The sequence below is a fragment of the Chiloscyllium punctatum genome, chromosome 44 (assembly GCF_047496795.1).
Source record: "Chiloscyllium punctatum isolate Juve2018m chromosome 44, sChiPun1.3, whole genome shotgun sequence".
NCBI classification, from domain to species: domain Eukaryota; kingdom Metazoa; phylum Chordata; class Chondrichthyes; order Orectolobiformes; family Hemiscylliidae; genus Chiloscyllium; species Chiloscyllium punctatum.
In genome coordinates, this window is record NC_092782.1 from 28,266,559 (window position 1) to 28,289,198 (window position 22,640).

Below are 22,640 nucleotides of genomic sequence, written 5' to 3' on the forward strand. Positions count from 1 at the left end.
TCCACATTCCCCAGCTCCTGCCAAATTTTGCTTGAGATAGCGTTCCCCCAATTTAGCACTCTTGCTTTAGGACCACTCTCGTCTTTGTTCATAAGTATGCTAAAACTTACGGAATTGTGATCACTATTCCCAAAGTAATTGTTACAACACGGGATAAACCCTCCTGCTTAAGTTAAATCAGCAACACAAAAGATTTATCCCGTGCAGTAATCTGTGAAATTTGAGAGACCTAGAACTATTTAAACTACAAATTAACAACTCTATTTCTTAAGGTATAACAGAGAATTATTAACTAACAACTATTTATAACTCCTTCCTCTAACCTGTCTTTTACTTTCCCTTCTCTAACTCTAGTCCAAATAAAACCCCCAATTAAGATTTACTAAAAAATTCAAATTTTCAAAACCAGCCAGAGATCGACTCTTCTCTTTATATTTTCCTCGGTAGATTTGCTCTCCAGGTTTGTGTTATGTTTTTCTCTGTGTAAACTCCTTCTCTAGACAGATGCCTCTCAAGAGAGTTCTGACTAGCAGCCTATATCTGTTGGACTTTTGGCAGTTCTCCTCCCAACTGTTCAATTTCTCCTGGTCTTATACCCCAAAGATTCGGATTGTGCTATTGGCTTTTAATATTGTCAATGTACTAAATTTAAACTTGATTGGAGTTTGGGTTTTTTGGGGGCTATGATTTAGACAGATTGACCTAATTCAAACTTGCTTTTGTCTGCAGGTAAATAGCTATCCTAGCTGTTGGACCACACGTTACATTGTACCTTATTCAGAACACTTGGTGCTGTCAGGTAGCTTTGTTAGCTTTTAACTCTTAAAGGTACAGTACACCCACATCTTTGTAACAGTAATCCCCTACTGAAACTTCATCCACCTAGCTGGGCTCATTCCCCAAAACTACGTTCAGTATGCCCCCCTCCCAAGTTGGACCTTTTACATACTGCTCTATAAAACCCTCCTGGTTGCTCCTTGCAAATTCTGCTCCATCTAGATGTCTAACACTAGGTGAAAATTAAAATCTCCTGCCACCACCACGTTGCAGCTCCTACATCTTTCCATAATCTGTTTACATATTTGTATCTCTATCTCTATCTCTATCTCACGCTCGCTGTTGGGAGGCGTGAAGTACATGGAGCGGTATGCATCCTTCACAGTGGTGTAGCAGTGGTCTAAAATGTTCAGGCCCCTAGTGGGGCAGGTAATGCTCTGGGTGGTACTTGGGCAACATCTTCCTTAGATTGGCTTGATTGAAGTTACCAGTCACAATAAACAGTGCCTTGGGGTGTTTCATCTCCAGGGTGTAAGTGATGGAGCACAACACATCCAGAGCTTCCTCAACCTTTGCTTGTGGCGGTATGTACACAGCAGTTAGCATAGCAGCGGTAAATTCCCGTGGTAGATAGAAGAGGTGGCATTTGATCGTGAGGAATTCAAGATTTGGGGAGCAGTGGCTGCCCAGGGTTGAATGTCCATGCACTACAAGTTGTTGATGAAAAAGCAAATCCCTCCACCCTTTGTCTTACCAGAGGACGTTGCATGGTCCATACGATGGAGAGAGAAAATGTCAGCTTGAAGTGCGCAGTCAGGAATGGATGGGTTGAGTCAGGTTTCTGTGAAGCAGAGTGCGCAGCAGTTCCGCAGTTCACGCTGGAAGGTAAGCCGTGATCTGAATTCATCCATCTTGTTCTCCAGAAATTGTACATTTGCTAGGTGTAAGCTAGGAAGGGGGGGGGTCTTGAAATCAAGTTATCTCAGTCTTACCAGCAGGCTGGTACGCTTACTAGGCTTCCATGCAGGTTTCTTACATTTGAGTGTTCTGGTGGTTTGGTGGAGTGGATTGTGACTGCTTCCAGTTAAGTGATCCTTCCTAGAACCCTGTGGAGCAAGTAGGTTGCAGTTTGGTATATTTTTGGAGAGAGTCTGTTTTGGACCCAGTGTAGCAGGGTTGTCCAAGCCCTACGTTCATCTGCCTTACCAACTATACTTCTCGCATTAAAACAAATGCGCCTCAGACAACCTGTCCCTTTGCGTCCATCTGTTCCCTGCCAACCCTTTCCCTTACTCACGCTGACTTAATTATCTAGTTCTTTACAGGCTTTAGTTACTACCTCCTTACTGTCCACTAACTTCCTCATTTGGTTCCCATCCCCCTGCCACATTAATTTAACCTCCCCAACAGCGTTGGCAAACAAAAAGCAACCTGTGAACAAGCAGAAGGGCAAGGTTGAGACATAAATGTAATTTACAGACCTCCACTGGCTAAGCTAAAATACACAAAAATGGTTAAAAGTAAGGCAGTAAGGATGAAAGATCAATGATGGGAGACGAGGATAGTACTTATGAGAAGAACATCATTAACTATGCATGTTAAACTTTTAGATGCAAGCACCATGAGGACAAGGGAAATCAGTTGTGTAATGAGATGTTTAAATCAGGAACTGATCAAGTCAGTCAGAACCTAACAAAGTGGGTTTGTGGGAGGACCAAGTTCAAGTTATAACACTGGACTACAAGCAAGCGCGAGAATGGTAAACAATCTCTGTGGGCTGTGGTGGACAATGTGGTCTGTGAGGTGCTGTGGGTGGCACGGGGCACAGTGGTTAGCACTGCTGCCTCACAGCGCCGGAGACCTGGGTTCAATTCCCGACTCAGGCGACTGACTGTGTGGAGTTTGCACATTCTCCCAGTGTCTGCGTGGGTTTCCTCCAGGTGCTCCGGTTTCCTCCCACAGTCCAAAAATGTGCAGGTTCGGTGAATTGGCCACGCTAAATTGCCTGTAGTGTAGGGGAATGGGTCTGGGTGGATGTGCTTCAGCGGGTCGGTGTGGACTTGTTGGGCTGCAGGGCCTGTTTCCACACTAAGTAATCTAATCTAAACTGGGGTTTGTAGGATTTGAGTGGTGAAGACAGGGCAGGTGAAGCACATGGGATAGAAGTTCCATTGTGATAAGTTGTTCTTGACATGGTCAAGTTATTTGTAGAAGGAGACAACCAGTCTTTAGAGTTGTGTATTCTGAAGTTTACAAACCTAAGATTCCAGACTTCAGTGATGAGCAAGCATTGAATGAAATGCTAGTGGTAAAGAATATGAACTCAGCATTCATTCACACATGAAGAAGCAGAACTGCAGGAGATTTTGACCAAATTGTAAGAGGTGGCAATGTTTCACAGAGAGACTGGAGTAAATGGCCACAGACAAAGATCTAAAAATGTTTGGTGACAAGAAATCATTTGAAGATGCTTCTAGGCTATTTCAAATGAGAGTTATTTTTAGACTTCAAGTGATTTGAAAGTGATTAGCTTTTTCCTTTGTTCACCTCTATTATGTTCAAGACTGTGCACCAATACACCTGTATAAAATTCCCAAAGTGACCTCAGCATTTCAACACTCCACACAGTTCAAACACATACAACAGGCAAAGCCTACCTTAACAACAGAACATGCACTTGTTCCAGCAAGTATATGCCAAATAAAATAAGCGACAAAGGCAGTATTTTGCTCGCAATTACTCCATTTGAACTTCAAGGGGAATATGGAATAGGCAACAAAAACTGACCTTGTGAACAATATCTACATCCATGAACGAATATATCAAACTCATGAAATGAATGCAATTGACACCGAATAATTCATACAAAAATAAAAATGCGATCTAAAGTGGTATTATTTTATATCGTTAGGTGGGTTTCAGCCAACTACTTTTTGTCCATGGTGATAGAAATTTCTGTGAAGTCCCTCCTGCCTCACTCACAAATTGTAACTGACTCCTCTCCCTCATTATATACATACACTTCTTGCCAACCTGCTTTGCCATCCACTCAGCCCCTTTTCTTCCCCATCCCCATGAATCCACACATGCTCTCCTTCTCCCAAAACCCCCACTTACTCACGTTCTCCCTTCACACTCAGACTTTCAATCATATCCTTCATCCCGACTCACAATAACTTTCCTCATTCCCTTCTTAATCACTCACACTCTCCACCTTCTCTACCACTTACTTCCCACTTGTCTCACTTCCTCTCAATCCTTGCTGGATCCACCACCATTCCAACAATGCTCCTCCACCCATTTCCTCCCCTAACCTCTCAAGCAACTCCTGTTTTTACCCATCCTGGAGTTGCAGTTACTCCAGGAGTGCCTCCTCATAAGTGAGCAACAGTTTGTCCAATTCCCCCTCCCTTCCTTCCATCTGTCATTGAGTGATTGTGGCTCCTGTGTAGTAGTAATTAACGCAGTGCTAGGTAAAGTGAGGTGGAGGAAGGGCCTGGGTAATAAGGTGGATCAACAGAAACAAGGAAATACATAAATGGTGATCTTATTGATAATTTGAATTTTAGATGCAGTTCAGCTTATTGCATTTACAATGCTAAGTCACCAGACAGAAAGAGCCTATTCTTCTGAACAACAGTGCAGTGCAGATTCATCCAATTCTAATCATTCTTTTGGATTCGTGGTGGAACAGCTGAAAACACGAAACTCACACGAAAAAAGAAACACATTATTAATACCACAGGCCTATGTTATATCAAATAACATCAGCCACACACTGCGTGATGTATGCAATTTTCCTATGCAGTGAAAGAAGAGACAACATTGCATCAGACCTTAGTTTTTAAAAATGCAATTTGCATATTTTACTCAAATCCAGGCTTCAAGAACTCTTTCAAAGCCTGTTAAAAAGCAATATTGCACAGGCCAACATGTTTATCACATGCTTGACATTTTTACAATGGACAGAAAGCGAAGACTGCAGATGCTGGAAAGTCAGAGTCGAAAAGTGGGGTGCTGGAAAAAGTACAGCAGGTCAGGTAGCACCCAAGGAGCAGGAGGGTCGGTGTACCAGGCATAATGAAGGGTTTGTGCCTTAAACATCATCTCTCCTGTTCCTTGGATGTTGCCTGACCTACTGTGCTTTTCCAGTACCACACATTTTGACTTTTACAATGGATCCATCAAAATCTCCATATAACTGAACAGGAAATCAACAATTACTGCCTCTGTAATGAGAACATGCACTTTCAACAACACATTTTTGAACATCAGTCCATCAAGCAACAATCACTGTTTATCTTTTATCAAATAACCAAACAAGTTAAGGAACCAGAATTAGAAATTTGTATGAAGACCCTACTGACTTATAAAGCATTTGCTTGGTTATCTCAAATTTGACAAATCAAGAAAGCCACCATCACAAGCTGTAGAACAGGAGAATAATGGATCTGCACCAAAAATTACAAGAGAAAAATAAAATAAATTTGAAACCCAATAAACTCAAGGACCAAACCTACATCATTCTCAAAGCTATTACAATTTATATTATTCCTACCATTACAACCAAAATTTCATGACAATTCCAAAATTACTGGAATCAGCAAGGGTGCTGAATGTCTGTGCATGCATTTAAACACAGAGCTACTGGGGAGTTAGAGCAACTTCCTGGCTATTCAGGTAAGCCATGAGAACCCTCTGAAGTCTCTGACTCACACTAAGAGCTGGAGATTTTCTCTGGGGATTCTACACACTTGTTAATTGTCTATCATTTCAATTTCCTGAACAACTACGACATGGTCAATGGATGTGGACGTCTGCATAGCTCAGACTCCTATTTTCCAGGGTAGATCTGATCTCCAACTATCTGGGGAATCGAAGATCTGGGCCATTGTGTTTAATGTGACAAAATAGTACTTGAGATTAATCAGTTTCAGAAAGAGACGGGGAAAGAAAAAAAAAGGGGAAAAGAAAAAAAAGGGGGAGGGGGAAAAGAGAGAGAGAGAGAGAGAGAGAGAAAAAAAAAGAGAGTGCGAGAGAAAGCGAGAAAAGAAAGCAAGGTCATTTATCTGGAACGATCCCTCAGGTTACCTTGGCTTGTAAAAATACCACATATTTGAAAGTTCTATCTTTACTTCACTAAAACATACAGTACCTTGTAAATCCAACTGTTCTTTAAGAGCTTTTACCCACTGGTTACAGAGTAAATGGTCACTGCAATGAAAGGTCACTTCATTGCACTCCCAATGGTGTTCTTTTGATCTCTGCACATGATACACTAAAGATAAAATGAAATAATTATGAAATAATGCATAGTATTTCTAAAAAGTGGAAGACAACTTCAGTACATGTACACAACATATCAAGTTGGCTAGGAATTTTGAATGAGTGCTGAGTTCAAAGCAATAGTTCATTTTATCTTACAAAATCTACCAATCTTAGAAGAAGTCTAACATTTTACAATCCAGAAATGTAAATCAATATTAATCTTAAATGAGGCCAAGTGCACAAAATTATTTCTAATATAGAATTCGGCAAATAAACAACTTTCAAGGAAAGCTTGATAATTTCCTAAAATTCTGGGAAGCCTAAATCCATTCTTCTAATTCTCTGGGCTTCATGCAACTTCACATTGTCCACCAAAGCAATCAAGTGACTGGCACATTTCCAAGATGATAATTTCCATTCATTGTCAACAACTGGCCAAAAGATTTTAAAATTTCTGTTGAAAAAGGATTTTCCCCATTTTTCAGCAACTCTGATATAATGTTTTATTTTGAAACAGAGCCATTGTATGTATTTCTTAAACGAAGATTTGAGTTTCAGGTCATTATTGGCTTAGAATTAATCACATTCCAGTTGCCTAGTTACAAATTACATTGTGTGTTCAGAAATGTCCTTATAGGTTAGTCTCCAGACTATGGACTAAATGAAGGTCATCAACACCTGAAACCTATAGGAACTCTTTACATTTCTTAGTCATCTAAGAGCTTGCACTATAATATAGAAAACAAGGAACTTTCTTCAGCTCTTAGTTGATATGAATTTCAAAGTAATGCCAACAATAAATCATATTAACACTGATGGAGGATATGGAGTTTTGTTGGCTGCTTTCTCAAAGTGCTATAAAACTATAGTACTCTACGTGAGCAATTTAGATTTTAAAAAAGTTTTGAATGATGCTTCACTCTGCTCCAAAGCCATTAATTTCAGATTCTGACAGTTTGGTAAACGTAGGTTTACTCGATAACCACAATAAATTTAGGAAAGTACATCATAACCCAAGTTAGCTACCCTGACAGTGAAGATATTTATTACATTTACAGCTTCAAGTACACTTCCTATTTTTTTAAGAAATGTTTTTCCATTACTCATCAGCTGACTTATTTAATGCATTGCCTGACATTACGAAAAAAATATACACACAAAAGGCTTTGGAAAGTTTGGTTGAAACAAAGCCAATTGTCCTTAATTTGACATAGAAAGATTAAGTTGCACAATAGGTTAGGTACAATTTGCACCAATTACAAATGTTATCAGATGTGTACTTTACTTTTACTGGCTTTGCAATGTAATTTGGAACAAGACTCACTTAAGATATGGCAGGAACAGGATACTGATTAAGGATGATCAGCCATGATCATATTGAATGGTGGTGCAGGCTTGAAGGGCAGAATGGCCTACTCCTGCACCTATTGTCCATTGTCGATAAGAGGTTTGAAGCCCTGAAGTTCATAATCAGTTCAGTTCAGTCCACTTCAATCCAGTGCGAAATTTGAACAGTTTGCAGTTAAGGTTGTCTGAGGAATTTTGAAGCTTCCTTTTCATTCTTTTTAGTGCAGAGACAACAGCCCTTCAGCTATGTCTGGGAATTTAATAAATTAACCAGTATTCAATTACTAATGGAAGAGCTCAAGGCATGCAGCCAAGTTTGTTTGCCGCGAGCTTTGCTGTCCACAAAGAACAATGTGCAAGCCTGCAGCATTACTCAGATCTGCTGACCCAACATGAATCAGAGGATGCTGATATTCTAATAGTCTTAGAAACATGCATTTTTTTGTTAGTGTAAAATTATTTTAAAAACATCCAACACTTGATTATCAGATCCAAAAAAAATCAAAGGCTACTGAAGTCGGTGAGACCACACATCAACAGATTAACACATATAACAAGCTTTTAAGCCTAATAAAATGCACAGAACGAGTGTCCAATTAATGCAATGAGTGCTTGGAGTACAGTTGTGAAAGATTAAGAACACTGATCTTTATCTCTTTACTGGAAAAAAGGGCAGAAACAATCAATTTCGGCTTCTTCCCAAGAATGGATGGATAGGAGTGATTGGTCATCCTCCTTTAGAAAAACAATGAGTCACCTACTCAAAGGCACAGTGAAGTTTTGTGTATTTCTTTAATGGTCAGTTGTAGTAATGGACAACAATAACATTGGTATTCTGACAGAATGTGATTGAATGGATTGAAGAATACTGTACACCAAAATGTTTCGTATGATCTTGCACTCTAAAAGGCAATTTCAACAAAATGTGTTTAATGTTGGATACAAAATAAATTTGGATATAGAGGGGTATGAGGAAATTGAAAATAAATCCCACTCTAAATTGAAAATGAAACGACCTGGAGGCGGATAATACGACTTGATTACTTGTATTAATGCAGGAGCTTCTGCATAGAATCTTGCTCACAATATTTAAATGCCATGAGTACACAGAAAAACAGCCAAAGGTTAAGAGCGCAAGCAAAAATCTGTCAGGTTTCATTTACTCATGTAGCTGTCCATATTCTTAAACTCACTATAGAGAACTAAACAGCAGTGACTTATGACTGAAAATTGTATCCATTACCCTGGAGAATAGCAGGAGAAATAACCATTATTCCAAGGTATGAAAAACAAATATGTTGCATATAAAAACTACAGAGACAAAATTTAAATTTAAATAAAATTTAAAACAGAACTGAATACATGCAGTACCAACACACAATGCCATAAAGTGACGATATAGGTACAAATAGTATTTGCAAAACGGATTAAACATTAATCTCCAAATAATTATTTTTTTAACTGCTGCATCAGCTGGCGGCAACTCTCTCAGGAGTGGGGGCAAATAACTAAGTGAATAATCAAGAAAATTAATCACAAATAAAACTACTATACAAATTATAAGGCTCACAGTGTGCAGTCATTTCAAGTTGAAATAATGTGTCAGATGAATTGGCAACTAAGACAGCGCAGGAAATCCCCTGATGTGATCTTGAGTTTGTGCTTATTAAGCTGTTGTAAGCAATGATGCTATGATTGACTTCAATAATGCTAAGTTTAGTACAAGAAAAGGAAAACAAAAATAATGAGATTTGCTAATCGTTATTCAACGAGAATAAAAATTAGAAAACTTAGAAAAATTGAAATTCTGACAGAATTATGCATAGATGAATGAAAATGTTGTAAGTACTGGTTGAAAAATGAATAGCAGTACCTGTAAATGCATGCAAAGTTAGGTCAGTAGAAAATGAAGGCATCTTCTGCCATCTTCCACTTTCTTTACCTATTCCATCTTCTTCAGTTTCACAAACAGCAACAATATCACAGACAGGCACAGAAAGATGACCTGTTTGAAAATAAACATTTCATTGTTTTTTAAATTCTTTTTAACAAGCAGCAGCACTCTTTGACTAAGCATGTTAATAGATAACAACATGTTAATAGATAATAACATGTTAAATAACCGCATTAATTCTTGTTCATATCCTGACAGCAAAATATATGAACCACAAAAATCAAAAAACACAAGGTTAGTTAATGTTCATGCAAAAAATGCAACTTGCACCTGCAATTTAGACATTTTAATTAAACTCATCTATAACTACTATACTGAATGACCCAGATTTTAAATTATTGGAAAATTAAAATATGTTGTCAACAGTCCACTCAAAATATTTCTGGACTGGAGTGGTCACACCAAAAAAAAACCTTAATTGCAGTGCTAGCTTAAGAATTAATTTTATATTTTGGCCATTATATTTTATTCAAAGTAAAGCAGCAAATTGCTGAAATCAGGAAAAAAACAACATTAAAGTTTGAGTTTAAAAATTACGCAGAAATAATGAACTTCTGCCTTTCAGGAGCTCATTTATAAAGTATATTGCTTAGTACAGGAGAAAGCCTTTATGGCTGACTGGGTGGAAGAAAATTCACTATAGTCACTTTAGACTAATTTGCCCCAAATCGCATTTGACAAGCTGGGACTCTGGCTATGTTGTAACCTGCAACATAAATGGTGACAGACTGACAGATCACATCTCCTGTACTGAGCAATAATGACAACCATCACCCCAAGTATCTAGTCACAGACTATTACAGTATGGAGGTAATTCAGCCTAGCTTGGCAACTCTTTTGAAAATATCCGATTTAGCTCCACAATCCAATTTTCTCACACACCCATTCAAAATGGCTCCTCTTTAAGTACGTAACTCCATTATCTTCAAAAAATTACTATGGCATTTGATCTACCATAACCTATGTATTCTAAATCTAACAACAGTGTGAACAAATTTATTCTCCTTGCCCAGTTTGTTATTTTGTGTCTGAAAGGCAGGGATTGCAGTATCAAAGATGGAAGTGGGTTACTCCAAGGGACTAGCAATACATAATCAAAATACTGCAGATAGTACAGAACATTACAGCACAGTACAGGCCCTCCAGCCCTCGATGGTGCACCAATCTGTGAAACCAATATGAAGTCCATCTAACCTACACTATTTCATTTTTATTCATATGTCTATCCAATGACCATTTAAATGCCTTTAAAGTTGGCGAGTGTGATACTGGGGATCTGAAATAAAAACAAAAGACAAAGCAAAAACTGCTTAAAATACTTAGCAAATCATTCAACACCACAGAGTGAGGAATAAAAATGGATATTTCTAGTGGATGATGTTTTGGTTTTCTTCAAAACAATTTGTCTGCTCTTCTGCTTTGCATTTACTGTCTATTAGCCACATGGTGGCTAGGGACAGGGCTATGAATCTCAAATTAATGTATATGCATTTATTTTCAAATGACACCATTTCTACAACACTGGAACCCTAGAGGTTGCTGCAGCACTGAATACTGGTATGCTGTGTAAACTAGAAAGTAAAGTTAAAAATAGATAATGCTCAGCACAGACACAGAATATTTCACAATATGTAATAACTATAAAATAAAACAACCTTAAGCATCCATTAGCTGCAAACAAGCATACTGTACGACTTTAATGCTTTGCACATACTTACAAATACAGGTTAGTGCATGAAATTAACTACACATCATAAAATTAGCCCAAAAAGAAATGGCAAAGTTCTTCAAAACTAAGGTTACACATGCACAAATGATACTCTATTTTAACGTGATACTGAAAGGTCTTGACATGGTAGACCAAGGACTTTTTTTTTCCTGTGTCCAGTTGGCAATCTAGACATGGAAGTGCAATCTCAAATTAAGGGACTGATCATTAAGGTCACAGATTAGGTGAAGTCTCTCAACTCAGTTGTGAAGTTTAGGAATTCTCTGGGTCAGACAGGTGTAGTGTTCAAAGATTGAAAGTATTTATGGTTTGTCTTGGGAATTAAGGGATATCTCAAAATCACAGTACAGAAACCACTTCACCCATCATGTCTGCGTCAGTTTTCCAGATGAGCACTTCACTTAGTGATATGGGGAATAGACAAGAAAATGTAGTTAAAGCTTAAAAAATCAGTAATGATTGAAGTGAACAGCAGGACAGACTTGATGATATGGTCTGTTCATATAGCATTTTTTTTGTGCATAGGAAGGTATTTTATACACTGATCAACAAAACAGTGAATGGTCTTTACCCGGTTTATCATCTTGGTTAAGTAGGTGTTTGGAAAGGTAGAAACGGAAGGAAAGGGCAAGTAGAGTTGGAGGTTTGTTTCCATGTTGATAGTGGAGTCGTCACAAAACTTTATACCAATGATTCGATCCAGTTAATTGTATTTTGTGTACAATTTGTGAAAACAGTCACATCAAATCAAACACTAACTACTAATTTTAATTTGTTGATGTTTAAATTATAAATCTGTTTTAAGATTATTGTTATTTAGTTAAAGAGTCACAAAGTAAACTAATGCAAGTGACACAAAAATAGGTGGAATGGCAAGTTGAGAGCGAGGGGCGGCACGGTGGCTCAGTGGTTAGCACTGCTGCCTGACAGCACCAGGGTTCCAGGTTCAACTCCATCCTCGGGCGACTGTGTGTGGAATTTGCACATTCTCCCCATGGAAAAAGTGAGGACTGCAGATGCTGGAGATCAGAGCTGAAAAATATGTTGCTGGAAAAATGCAGCAGGTCAGGCAGCATCCAAGGAACAGGAGAATCGACGTTTCGGGCGTAAGAAGCTGCCTGACCTGCTGCGCTTTTCCAGCAACACATTTTTCAGCCCACATTCTCCCTACAGGTTTCCTCCGGGTGCTCTGGATTCCTCCCACAGTCCAAAAATGTGCAATGCTAAATTGTCCATAGGGATAGGTGCATTAGTCAGAAGGAAGTGGGTCTGGATGAGTTATTCTTCAGAGGGTCGGTGTGGACTGGTTGGGCCAAAGGGCCTGTTTTCACACTGTAGGGAATCTAATCTAATCTAAACATTTTACAGAGATACTGACACATTAAGTGGACAAATAATTGGTAAACAAAGTTATGATGTGGAAAGATGTGAAGTTGCTCATTTTGGAAGGGAGAATTAAAGAACAAACATTATTTAATTGGAGAAAGACATTGCAGAAAGCTGTAACGCAATGGAACTCGGGGGGTGCTTATGCATGAAATATAGAAAGCTTGCATACAGGTGCAGCAGAAAGACTGATGGAATGTTGACCCTTATTTCAAGAAGGTTTGGAGTGTTAGGATGTCGCACTGCAACTGTACAAGCTGGTGAAACTACATCTGGAGGACTGTGAACAGTTTAGTCCCCTTAGTTAAAGGAAGATATTATTTTAGTGGATGCAATACAGAAAAAGTTCATTAGGATGATCCTCTAAGGAAGGACTGTCTTATAACTAAAGATGAAACAGTTTGAGTTTCTATTCATTGACATTAAGAAAAGTGAACGGTGATCTCAATGAAACATACAGGATTCTTAAAGGGTTTGACAGGGTAAATGTGGAGAGGATGGTTCGCAGATTCAAGGATCAGATGGCAGAGGGTCAGTCTTAAATTGGTTCTGAGCTGAGGAGGACTTTCTTCTCCCAGGAGGTTGAAACTCTTTGGAACACCTTGTCACAGAAAGCTGTGAAGGCTTTGTGTATATTTAAGAATGAAATGCATAGATTCTTGATCATTAGGTGAATTGAGGATTGTGATAGCAACACATGAAAGTGAATGCACAGAATGTCAGACCAGCTGTGATTCCACTGAATGGTGGAGTGGGCTTGAGGGGCTCAATACATACTGCTGCTCCAATTTTTTATGGTCTATAATCTGATGGTTACTGTTCAACTTTAAAGAATTTGAGAATGGTTTTAAATTTGTCGCAAAATTCTATGTAGAGTTACCTTCAACCTTTGTGTTCTTAAATTCTTCTCAGAACAAGTGATGATGAAAAAAAGTGGATTTACTGGACAGCTTAGTTTCTCCTTCCAAAACAAAGTGAGGTCAATGCATGCAGCCTCAGGCAAATATGCATGCGTGGGCATCCACTGATTACCACTTAATGTCACTGAGTCATACAGCACAAAAATCAGACCTTTCAGTGCAATTCGTTCATGCCAACCAAATTTCCCAACCTAAACTAGTCCCACTTTGTGTGCTTTGGCCCATTTCCCTCTAAACCTTTCCTATTCATGCATCTATTCAAATGTCTTTTAAATGGCGTAACTGTTCAGCATCTACCACTTCCTCTGCCAGTTTATTCCACACACAAACCACCCTGCATGTGACAAGGTTATTCTTCAGGTCCCTTTTGAATCTTTCTCCTCTCATGTTAAAAATATGCCTTCCTAGTTTGGAACTCCCCCACCCAAGGTAAAATATTTTTGCTATTCACCTTTTCTATGCCCCTCATGACTTTCTGAACCTCTGCAAAGGTCACCCTTCAACTTCCCATGCTTCAGTGAACAAAGTCACAGCCTATCCAACCTGTCCTTATAACTCAAACCCTCCAGTCCTGGCAACACCTTGGTAAATCTTTTCTGAACACTTTCTAACTTAATAATGTCCTTCCTATTAAAAGGACGACCAGAACTATGCACAACTGCATGTATGATTCAGCTAAAGCTACAAAACTCTCCTGTTTTTTTCGAAATGAAGTGAAAATAGGTAAGGATATAATGACAGGAACAAATTTCTTTAAATTGCCAAAACCAAATAATTTATTTTTTAGAATGAAATAATTCTTATTAGTTTGTTATTACTTCTGTATAGCTGTAGGAAGATCAAAGTAGTGTGAATTTGATGTCAAAATGGAATTAAATTAGATTTTCTAATACCCACAATAATTTTACAAATTTGAATTTGAACTCTTTCATCCTTTCATGTGGAATTTATAAATATAATCACGAAGCATTGTTGAGAGTTAATGAGTGGGATCAGTTCTGGGCCTTAACTCTTCACACAATTTATATAAATAATTCAGATGAAGGGACTGAAGGTAAAGTTGCTAAATTTTGCTGACGACATAAAAGTAAGTACAAATTTAAGTTGCAAAGAGGACATAAGGAAGCTATGAAGTATACAGATAGGTTTGGTAAGTGTGGGCACAGATTTGGAAAACAGAGTGTAACATGGAAAAATGCGAAATTGTCCAAAACAGCTCAAAGAACAACTAAGAAGCATATTAACTCAATGCTGAGAAATTGCAACACTCGAAGATTCAGAGGGATTTGAGTTTCCAAGTGTGAAAATCACAAAATATTAGTATGCAGGTACAATAAATAATTGTGAAAGCTTACAGAATGCTCTTGTTAATTAAATGGTATTCAATACAAAAGTTTTGAGGTCATGATTAAGTTAGGCTGCTGAGACCACATCTTGAGAACTGTTCACAGGACCATCTCTCCAAAGACGGATGCAAACCTGTGCAAGACTGTTCTGAGAAAGCTGCCTGGATTCAACTGGGCTATCTTTTGAAAGAAAGGTCTGCCTGTTTTTTGTTGGGAGTTTCTGAGAGTAGGTGGTGCATTGATCAAAACTTCCAAGATCCTTAGGGCTCTAGACAGTATAGATGTTAAAAGGATGCTTCCTGGGGGAGAACCTAGACATAGTGGTCACGTTTAAAAATAAAGGAACTTCTTTCAGTCCTTCATGTGATGAGTGTCTCTGGATTGGCTAAGCCAGCATTTATTGCACAACCCTAATTGCCCTAGAACTGAACAGTTTCTTAGGCTATTTCTACAGGCAGTTAGGAGTCAAACATTTGCTATGAATTTGCATTTACATGTAGGCTTTATCAGGTAACATTAGCAGATTTCCTTCCTTAGCAGACATTAGTGAACCATAGAGGTTTTTACAGCAATTGACAGCAAATACCATGAGACTAGCTTTTAATTCCAGGTTTTTATTTTAATCAAATTCCACCATGGCCCTGGAACGTCTAATTGAGATTCTGAATTACTAGGGCAGTGACATCACTATACCACTGCCTCCCCCACAGATGAGGAGAATTATTTTTTCACTCAAAAGAATTTACTATCAGAATCATACAGCATGGAATTGTACTCTTTAGTCCAACCAGTCCATGCTGACCTTAATCCCCAAAAAGAAAACTCGCCCTACCTACCTGCACTTGGTTCATATCCCTCCAAACATTTCTTATTCATGTACTTATGTAAATATCTTTTAAACATTGCAACTGTACGCACATCCACCACTTCCTCTCTAAGTTCATTCCATTCACAAACCACTGTTTAAAAACAAAATTGCCCTTCAGGTCTTTTTTAAAGACTTTCTCCTCTCACCTTAACAATTGCTCCCTAGTCTTGAAATTCCTCATCCTAGGGAAAATACATCAGCCATTCACCTTACCTATACCCCTCATGATTTTATAAACCTCTAAAAGTCACCCCTCAATATCCTATGTTCCAATGAAAAATGTCCCAGCCTATCCAGCCTCTTATAACTCAAGCCCTCCATTCCTGGCAATATCCTGATAAATCTCTTTTGTACCCTCCCCAGCTCAATAATATTCTTTCTATAACAGGAAGACCAGATCCGGAAACAGTACTCCAGAAGAGACCTCATCAACATCATGTACAAACTCTCTCGTACGAAAGATAGGAAAGGCAGAATCTTTGAAAATTTTTAATACATAGGTAGACTGATCTTTGATAAGAAAGTAATGGCAGGTTATCAGGAGTAGACAGGAAATTCGGACTGGAGGTTAAAATTAAATTAGCCAAACCTTATTCAATGATAGAGGAGGCATGAATGGCCTATTTCTGCTCCTAAATTGTATGTAGTTTAATTTTCTAATTTATTAATCACGACTTTCGTCCAGAATGTCTGAGAGAATACACCAAATTACTACTGGGACAGATTCACGGACACTTAGTACCTGATTGGTCAAGCCTGACTGGAACATGCCTTTAGCACTCTTGAAAGTGTATATACAAGTTTGTGATGTGCATCTCAACACAGACTGTACAGTATGGTGGGACCTTCAAAAACACTACAAGACAATCCAATTTAATAGCTTTATGTAATATTTAAATTGTATTCTGCAGACAAGTGCTCAGTTTCAAAGCTATGATATGGTCTCTATGACACCCACAAATTACAGATTCTGGGACTATGTAAGCAATGTCAACTGGAAAAAGATGAATTGCAATGAGAATTTTCAACTAATTGAACAGCATTCAGCTTTTTGCTCTCAAAAAGACATAATCCAGATTGGTTAGTATCAAAACCTTGCAATAAAAAAGCAGAGTAAAAACTGTTTGTGTTTCTCCAAAAATGTGTATCCCCTACAACACGTGTAAAACTTGCCAAAGAGAGAAAAATGAATCAAAGATCAATGAAGAGCAAGAGAATTTACAGGCAAAGAGCATACTAACAAAATAAAAGACAAAATCAAACAAAGCCAGAAATATAGTTGCCAACTAGCTGTGTGACAGGGCTGCTCTGCATTTTTAATTTAAAATTCTTGTCCTTGTTTAAATTTCACTATGTCTCTACTTCTCCTCCTTTCTCCACAACCAACTCCCAGCTTGCAGTCATCAGATTTCTGAACTCTAATTCTGGCCACTTTTCTAAGCCTTGCTATTGCTAGCCACGCCTTCAGTTGTCCAAGATCTGTTCTTTGGAATTCACTCCGAAAATGTCTCCACTTCTTTGTCAGGGTCTCCTCCTTGAGTTCATTTTTTCCATTCTTGGGCTGTGGTTCTCGCTGGCGAGGCCATTCCTAGTTTTCCAGAAGGCAGTTGAAAGTAAACTGCATTGCTGTGGCTTTATGTAGGCCAGATAGGTTTGGATAGAATTTCAAATCTGTTTCCTGAAAGGACGTGACTGAACCAGATAGGTTTTGTGACAATTGACAGTGATTATGTGGTCACTGTTAAGCCAGCTTTTTACTGCAGTTCTTTTTATTGAATTCCATACTGACTTCATCTCATTCTTGTTGACTGCAAAACTGACATCAAAAACAGAGTGAATCAATTTTACAAATCCTTGGAATAAAAGTATATAATTTGGCACACACTTACCTTGGTGCCAATAAGAAATACAGATTAATTTGATTATTAAAGTATTGCAAGTCACACAAACTGACAAAGATTTGGCTTTTATTATATGGGATTGCTGTTTTCAACCAGTCACAACAACAACAACAAAATTAACTTGCTGAAATTCAGTTTTTACAGTAATAACATAACTCCAGTAAATGTAAATACCAATAAATACAATACCAATTTTTTTGACAAGCTCCAAGGTCATTTCACATCACAACAACTTGGGCTATGACCCCTGCCTCACATCCAAACATTATTACTATGAGAAAAGCTAATGCTATCTACATTAAAAAGGTAATTATTTCAAAGATATTAGTTAAGTACAGATAGATGAAATTTAATGATATTTCAAAAATGCACTAATTTTAAACAACAGTAATGCCTATTAAAAAGGTATAATAAAATTATTAAAGACCACCCTAAACATTTATTTTCATCTTTAAATACAAAACAAAGATTCCAGGCCCAGCAATCAAGAACTCAATGCTTTCCTGTTTTATGGCCCAATAGATGCCGATTTCCTGGTTTTTTCACGTACAATTATTGCACAAAATATGGAGTTTCGGGATTGAAGGTGATTTAGCTGTTTAGATCAGAAATTGACTAGCTGTAAGAGAATGCAGGCTGTTTTTGTGGAGGTGGAAACTTTGTAAAGGTTTTAGAGGAGATTTACTAGGATGTTGCCTGGTATGGAAGGAAGGCCTTACGAGGAAAGGCTGAGAGAATGCAGGCTGTTTTTGTTGCAGAGAAAAGGTTGAGAGGTGACTTAATTGTGACGTATAAGATAATCAGAGAGTTAGATAAAGGTGGACAGTGAAAGCCTTTTTCCTCTGATGGTAAAGGCTAACACAAGGGGACATAGCTTTAAATTGCAGGGTGATAGATTTAGGACAGATATCAGGGGTAGTTTCTTTACTCAGAGTAGTAGGGGCATGGAACGGCCTGCCTGCAACAGTAGCAGAGGCATTTAAGGGCATTGGACATACATATGGATAATAATGGAATATTGAAGGTTAGATGGACATCAGATTAATTTCACAGGTAGGTGCAACATCGAGGGCTGAAGGGCCTATACTCCGCTGTAACGTTCGACGCAGATGTAACGAGGATGCAAGTGGTGCAGTGGTACCTCTGGGCCTCGAGTTCATGTCCTACCTGCTCTAGAGTTGCATAATAACATTTCCGAACAAGTTGGTTAGAAAGAAATCTATAGGTATAATGAGAACTCGAGTGGCACAGTGATAGTATCCCTACCTCCTGAGACAGAAGACCTAGTTTCAAATTCCACCTGCTCCAGAGGTGTGTATTTATCTCTGAACAGGTTGATTTGAAATCATTTCTCTGTAGATACACACTTCCTCCTTGGAGGAGTTGCTATGCAGAGAGCAAGAAAAAAAAGATTATCCAGAGATACTAGCGCAATTGTAACAATCCCTTAACAGTCAAACATCAAACTTGTGACATTACACGTCTGTATGGCTGACTTATCAAATAGTTAATTTGGAACAGTGTGCGCTTTTAATTTAATCTGTCAAGGAGAGTGATTCCTTGCCAGTTCTCACTTCCCATTCTCAAACATCAAAAGTCATCTTGAAAGCTAGAATGACAAAGATTTGCCTTTTGTTTTGAGCAGGCTATGCTGCTGTCAAGCCAGCACATCTTATTAGCTGTTAATTAAACAAATAGACTTGAATTACTGATTTTAGATAGGTTGCTTTTTGCAATGCTTGGTTTAAAAAACAAAAATCAATCAATCAAGGAGACCTCAAAAGTTACTTTTACAGAAAACTTGGTGGCCAACTCAACTGAAGTGTTTGATAGAACAAAACTGGGTTAAATGTGCCCACACAATTAACAAGAAAACATATTCAAATCTGGATCTTTAGCTCAATTCAACAAATTCCATAGTACAACATTACTTCCTGTAATTCTAAGGAACTGACAACCACAACTTTATCATGTGGGGATGCACAACAAAGGTTAACCTTGCCTAGACACTCACAGCTCAAGAAAGAACTTAAAATATTATAGAGCAAAATAAGTTTGGAGATTCCTAGAGCAATTGAGAAAAGTTTGAATGACTTTGTAGAACTACAATTTTACATATATTTTGAATAGAAAATAGGTCAGAAGGAGAAAGTCGCAATGAGAGCACGATGGTTAGAAAGAAACTCAAAGTCCAGAGTAAAGTCCATTCAACTTTTCTTTGAAACTTAAAGTGACGAACTTCAAAAACAAGCAAGTAATACCTGACGTTGAGGTTGAATTTGCAGCCAATCTGGCAGGTTTGAAGCCACCGGATTTCAGGGCATCACTAAAAGGCAGAAATCTTTTATAACAAGGTGGAGAGAAAGTAGAGCTAACTTCTGGAGTCCAGTGATCCTCCTTCAGACTCTTCTGCCTGAAGTTCACCGGACTGGAAACATTCATTTTGTTTTATTCTCTCCACAGATGCAGCCAGAGCTCCTCCAACAGTTTCTTGTACTTTTTTTTGTTTCAGATCTTTTAGCCTCCCGCGGTTCTTTGTTCTACTTTAGGTGTTGTTTTCACACGGTGACAGGAGGGCGAACTGTGTACAGGGAGAGTCAGCCACACTCTCTCACCTTGGATCTGACTCCAGAAGGTGACTGTTTCACTGACAGAGAATTGGGGGGAACAAAAGTAAACAAAATTCTACCTCACCGCCCCCCCCCCACCCCCCAAAACCAATTTCTAAAGATCCTACAGCTCATTCTCCCCCCCCCCCCCCCCGAGGTGAACGACACACGACGCCAAGGAGGCGACTCTTGGCTCACCCGTTCCGGATGACGAGGCTTTCTTCGGACGGAGCGGCTGCCAACACAAAACGGTCTCGGTTAGGGTGACTTCGAAGGGCTGCTCACTGACCAACAAACGCGAAACGAGCAGCGGAGGCGGCACCGGCCGCTCCATGGCAGACGACCGGCAATCGCTGAGACGCTGAAAGGTGTCGCGGGCAGGCGGAGGGGATTTCGGGGCGACCGGCTCGGCTCCGCCGTCAGGGAACAAACATCCCCGGACACCGGCGATCCTCGCTGTTGTTCGCCGCCGACCTGCTCGCGGTTCCTTCATCCACCGTGCTTCCGTCATCGCGTAGCGCGCGCGCGCGACGATCAACACCACCCCGACCTTGGGAGGTGGTGGGGGTAACGACAACCCAATCTGGGGGCGTGGCCTGGACTCACCCAATTCGGGGGCGGAGCCCAAACTATTCCAATCTGAGGGCGTGGCCTAGACTGACCCAATCTGGGGGCAGGTTTTAGATTGACCCATCTCAGGGCGAGGCCTAGCCTCACTCAATCTGGAGGCAGGGCCTCGACTCACAATCTGGGGGCATGGCTCAGACTCACTCAATCTGGGGGCGGAGCCTAGACTAACCCAATAGTGGTCGGGGGAAGATGGGTTCACAGGCACCATGTGGATGAGAGCTTGTATTCAGGCTCATCCTGCTGGCAATGGCAGCAGCCAGGAGGATGTTGTCAGGTGACAGTTGTGACAGCGACCACACTGGCAGGCAGTCTGGGGACTTATGGCTAGGTTGGAGGGTCTCTGCTTCAGATCTTGGGCAGCAGTGTAACACTGGGAAGGACTGCAAATTGGAAGACTGGAATGGCCTTCATCAGAGAGGGTGAGGTTATGCTAAAATGGCATAACTTGTGTCAAATGAGGTACTGAAGTAGACAACATTATAACAAATGCTCCTCAAGATTTATGGTTCTAATAATTTGCCAACATTAAAGCAAAATAATGTGGAAAACGTTATCCAAAAACAAGCCAGCCCAGGATGGTGCCTATTGATGTTTTCATATTTAATGTAAATGAGTAGTGATGAATGTAATTTTCTGATCAACAATGCCCACTTGTCTTTTCTCAATTTACAACTTGTGCCTTCTTTGCAATACATTGGTCAGCTTCCTCTCATTGCCTCATTTATATGTTTACCATTCACCTTTGGCACTTCACCAATCAAATGGTCAATTGACAGAGAACACTACTGTTTTGATCATAGAAGTTATTGCTACAGAAGCCTGATCTTGCCGTCAATAAAACAGTGGTTGAATTTCAACAAAATATATGTGAGATACTTTGGGGCAGATAGAGTGTTATAGGGAAAAATTTCACATTGGTGAAGAGGTGCAGCAGTGGTTGGCATCAAATGAGGAAGCTGTAGGATGCAGAAAGCATGAGAAACAAGGGCCATACAACCACCTTGCTGAGTTTCTCCTATCATTGTCACAGAACACATTGATCTTCTTTGTTACATTGTTCTATAATCCCTTTATCCTGGTTGAAGAACAACTAGTCAGACATCTCAATTACATTCTGATAATACAAATCCTGAGGCTGCTTTGAAAATAACATACAAAAGTGTTGACGTGATAAAGATAATTACTTTTATGTAAAACAAGATAATCATCTAGGTGACTCCTCGTTGTGATAATTGGTGGAAGCCTGCAGCTCCTGCTGCGGGAAGTCTTAATACATGTGGCTGGCTAATTATTGAACATGCAAACCTGTTGAGGGTAGGTTGCAGGCTGCAGTAGCTAAGCTTCTATGGGAGACAGTTTAGAGACAATTTGGCTCAGCTGGCATGTTGACGTTGTGGTTGTTTGAGAAGCCAAATGAGAGTTCAATTGCTCTCATTTTTAAAAAAAAACTTCCATTCCCTTCAGCCCACATTTCATTACGTTCAATGAACTGAAGGAGAGTATGTTGGAAAAGATGACCAATCTCTCCAAAGCATTTATCCACTTAATCCAACAATCCCTCCATACGGAGATCAAATGTCCCCAAGAATCCCAGCTGTAGTGGTGAAACTCTTCAGCACATGTTCCAATTTTCCTGATGGTTTTTTTGTGAGGTTGGCAGTTTTCTTCTCATTCTCTGAGCCATTCTTCTTTTCCAGGTGTTTCCTGATGTTAGGAGACAAATTGGAAGAGAGAAACAAGAAGAATTAGGATGAAAATGATTGAGAAAAGCACTGTCATTCAAAAAATAAGCTGACACTTGCTTATACCTCGAGACAAATCTTAATGGGTCTTGATTTCTGTTGATAGGCTTTGATACATGTATTTGGAAAGGCAAGGACCGATTAGGAATAGTCGACAAGGCTT

The 22,640-nt window shown here is 39.3% G+C and overlaps 1 protein-coding gene across 2 annotated transcripts in view; it reads right to left on the reverse strand.

Annotated features, from left to right (window-relative positions):
• The window catches only part of cerk (ceramide kinase), an 89,417-nt gene that overhangs the window by 57,264 nt on the left and 9,513 nt on the right, over positions 1–22,640 (reverse strand). For both annotated transcript variants that reach the window (XM_072562564.1, XM_072562563.1), the window contains exons 2-4: positions 20,304–22,439; positions 9,266–9,397; positions 5,933–6,055 (exon numbers count right to left, since the gene is read on the reverse strand). In XM_072562564.1, the coding sequence (XP_072418665.1) occupies positions 5,933–6,055; positions 9,266–9,397; positions 20,304–20,616 (568 nt within the window). In that variant the 5' untranslated portion in view covers positions 20,617–22,439. The remainder of the gene's footprint in view (positions 1–5,932; positions 6,056–9,265; positions 9,398–20,303; positions 22,440–22,640) is intronic.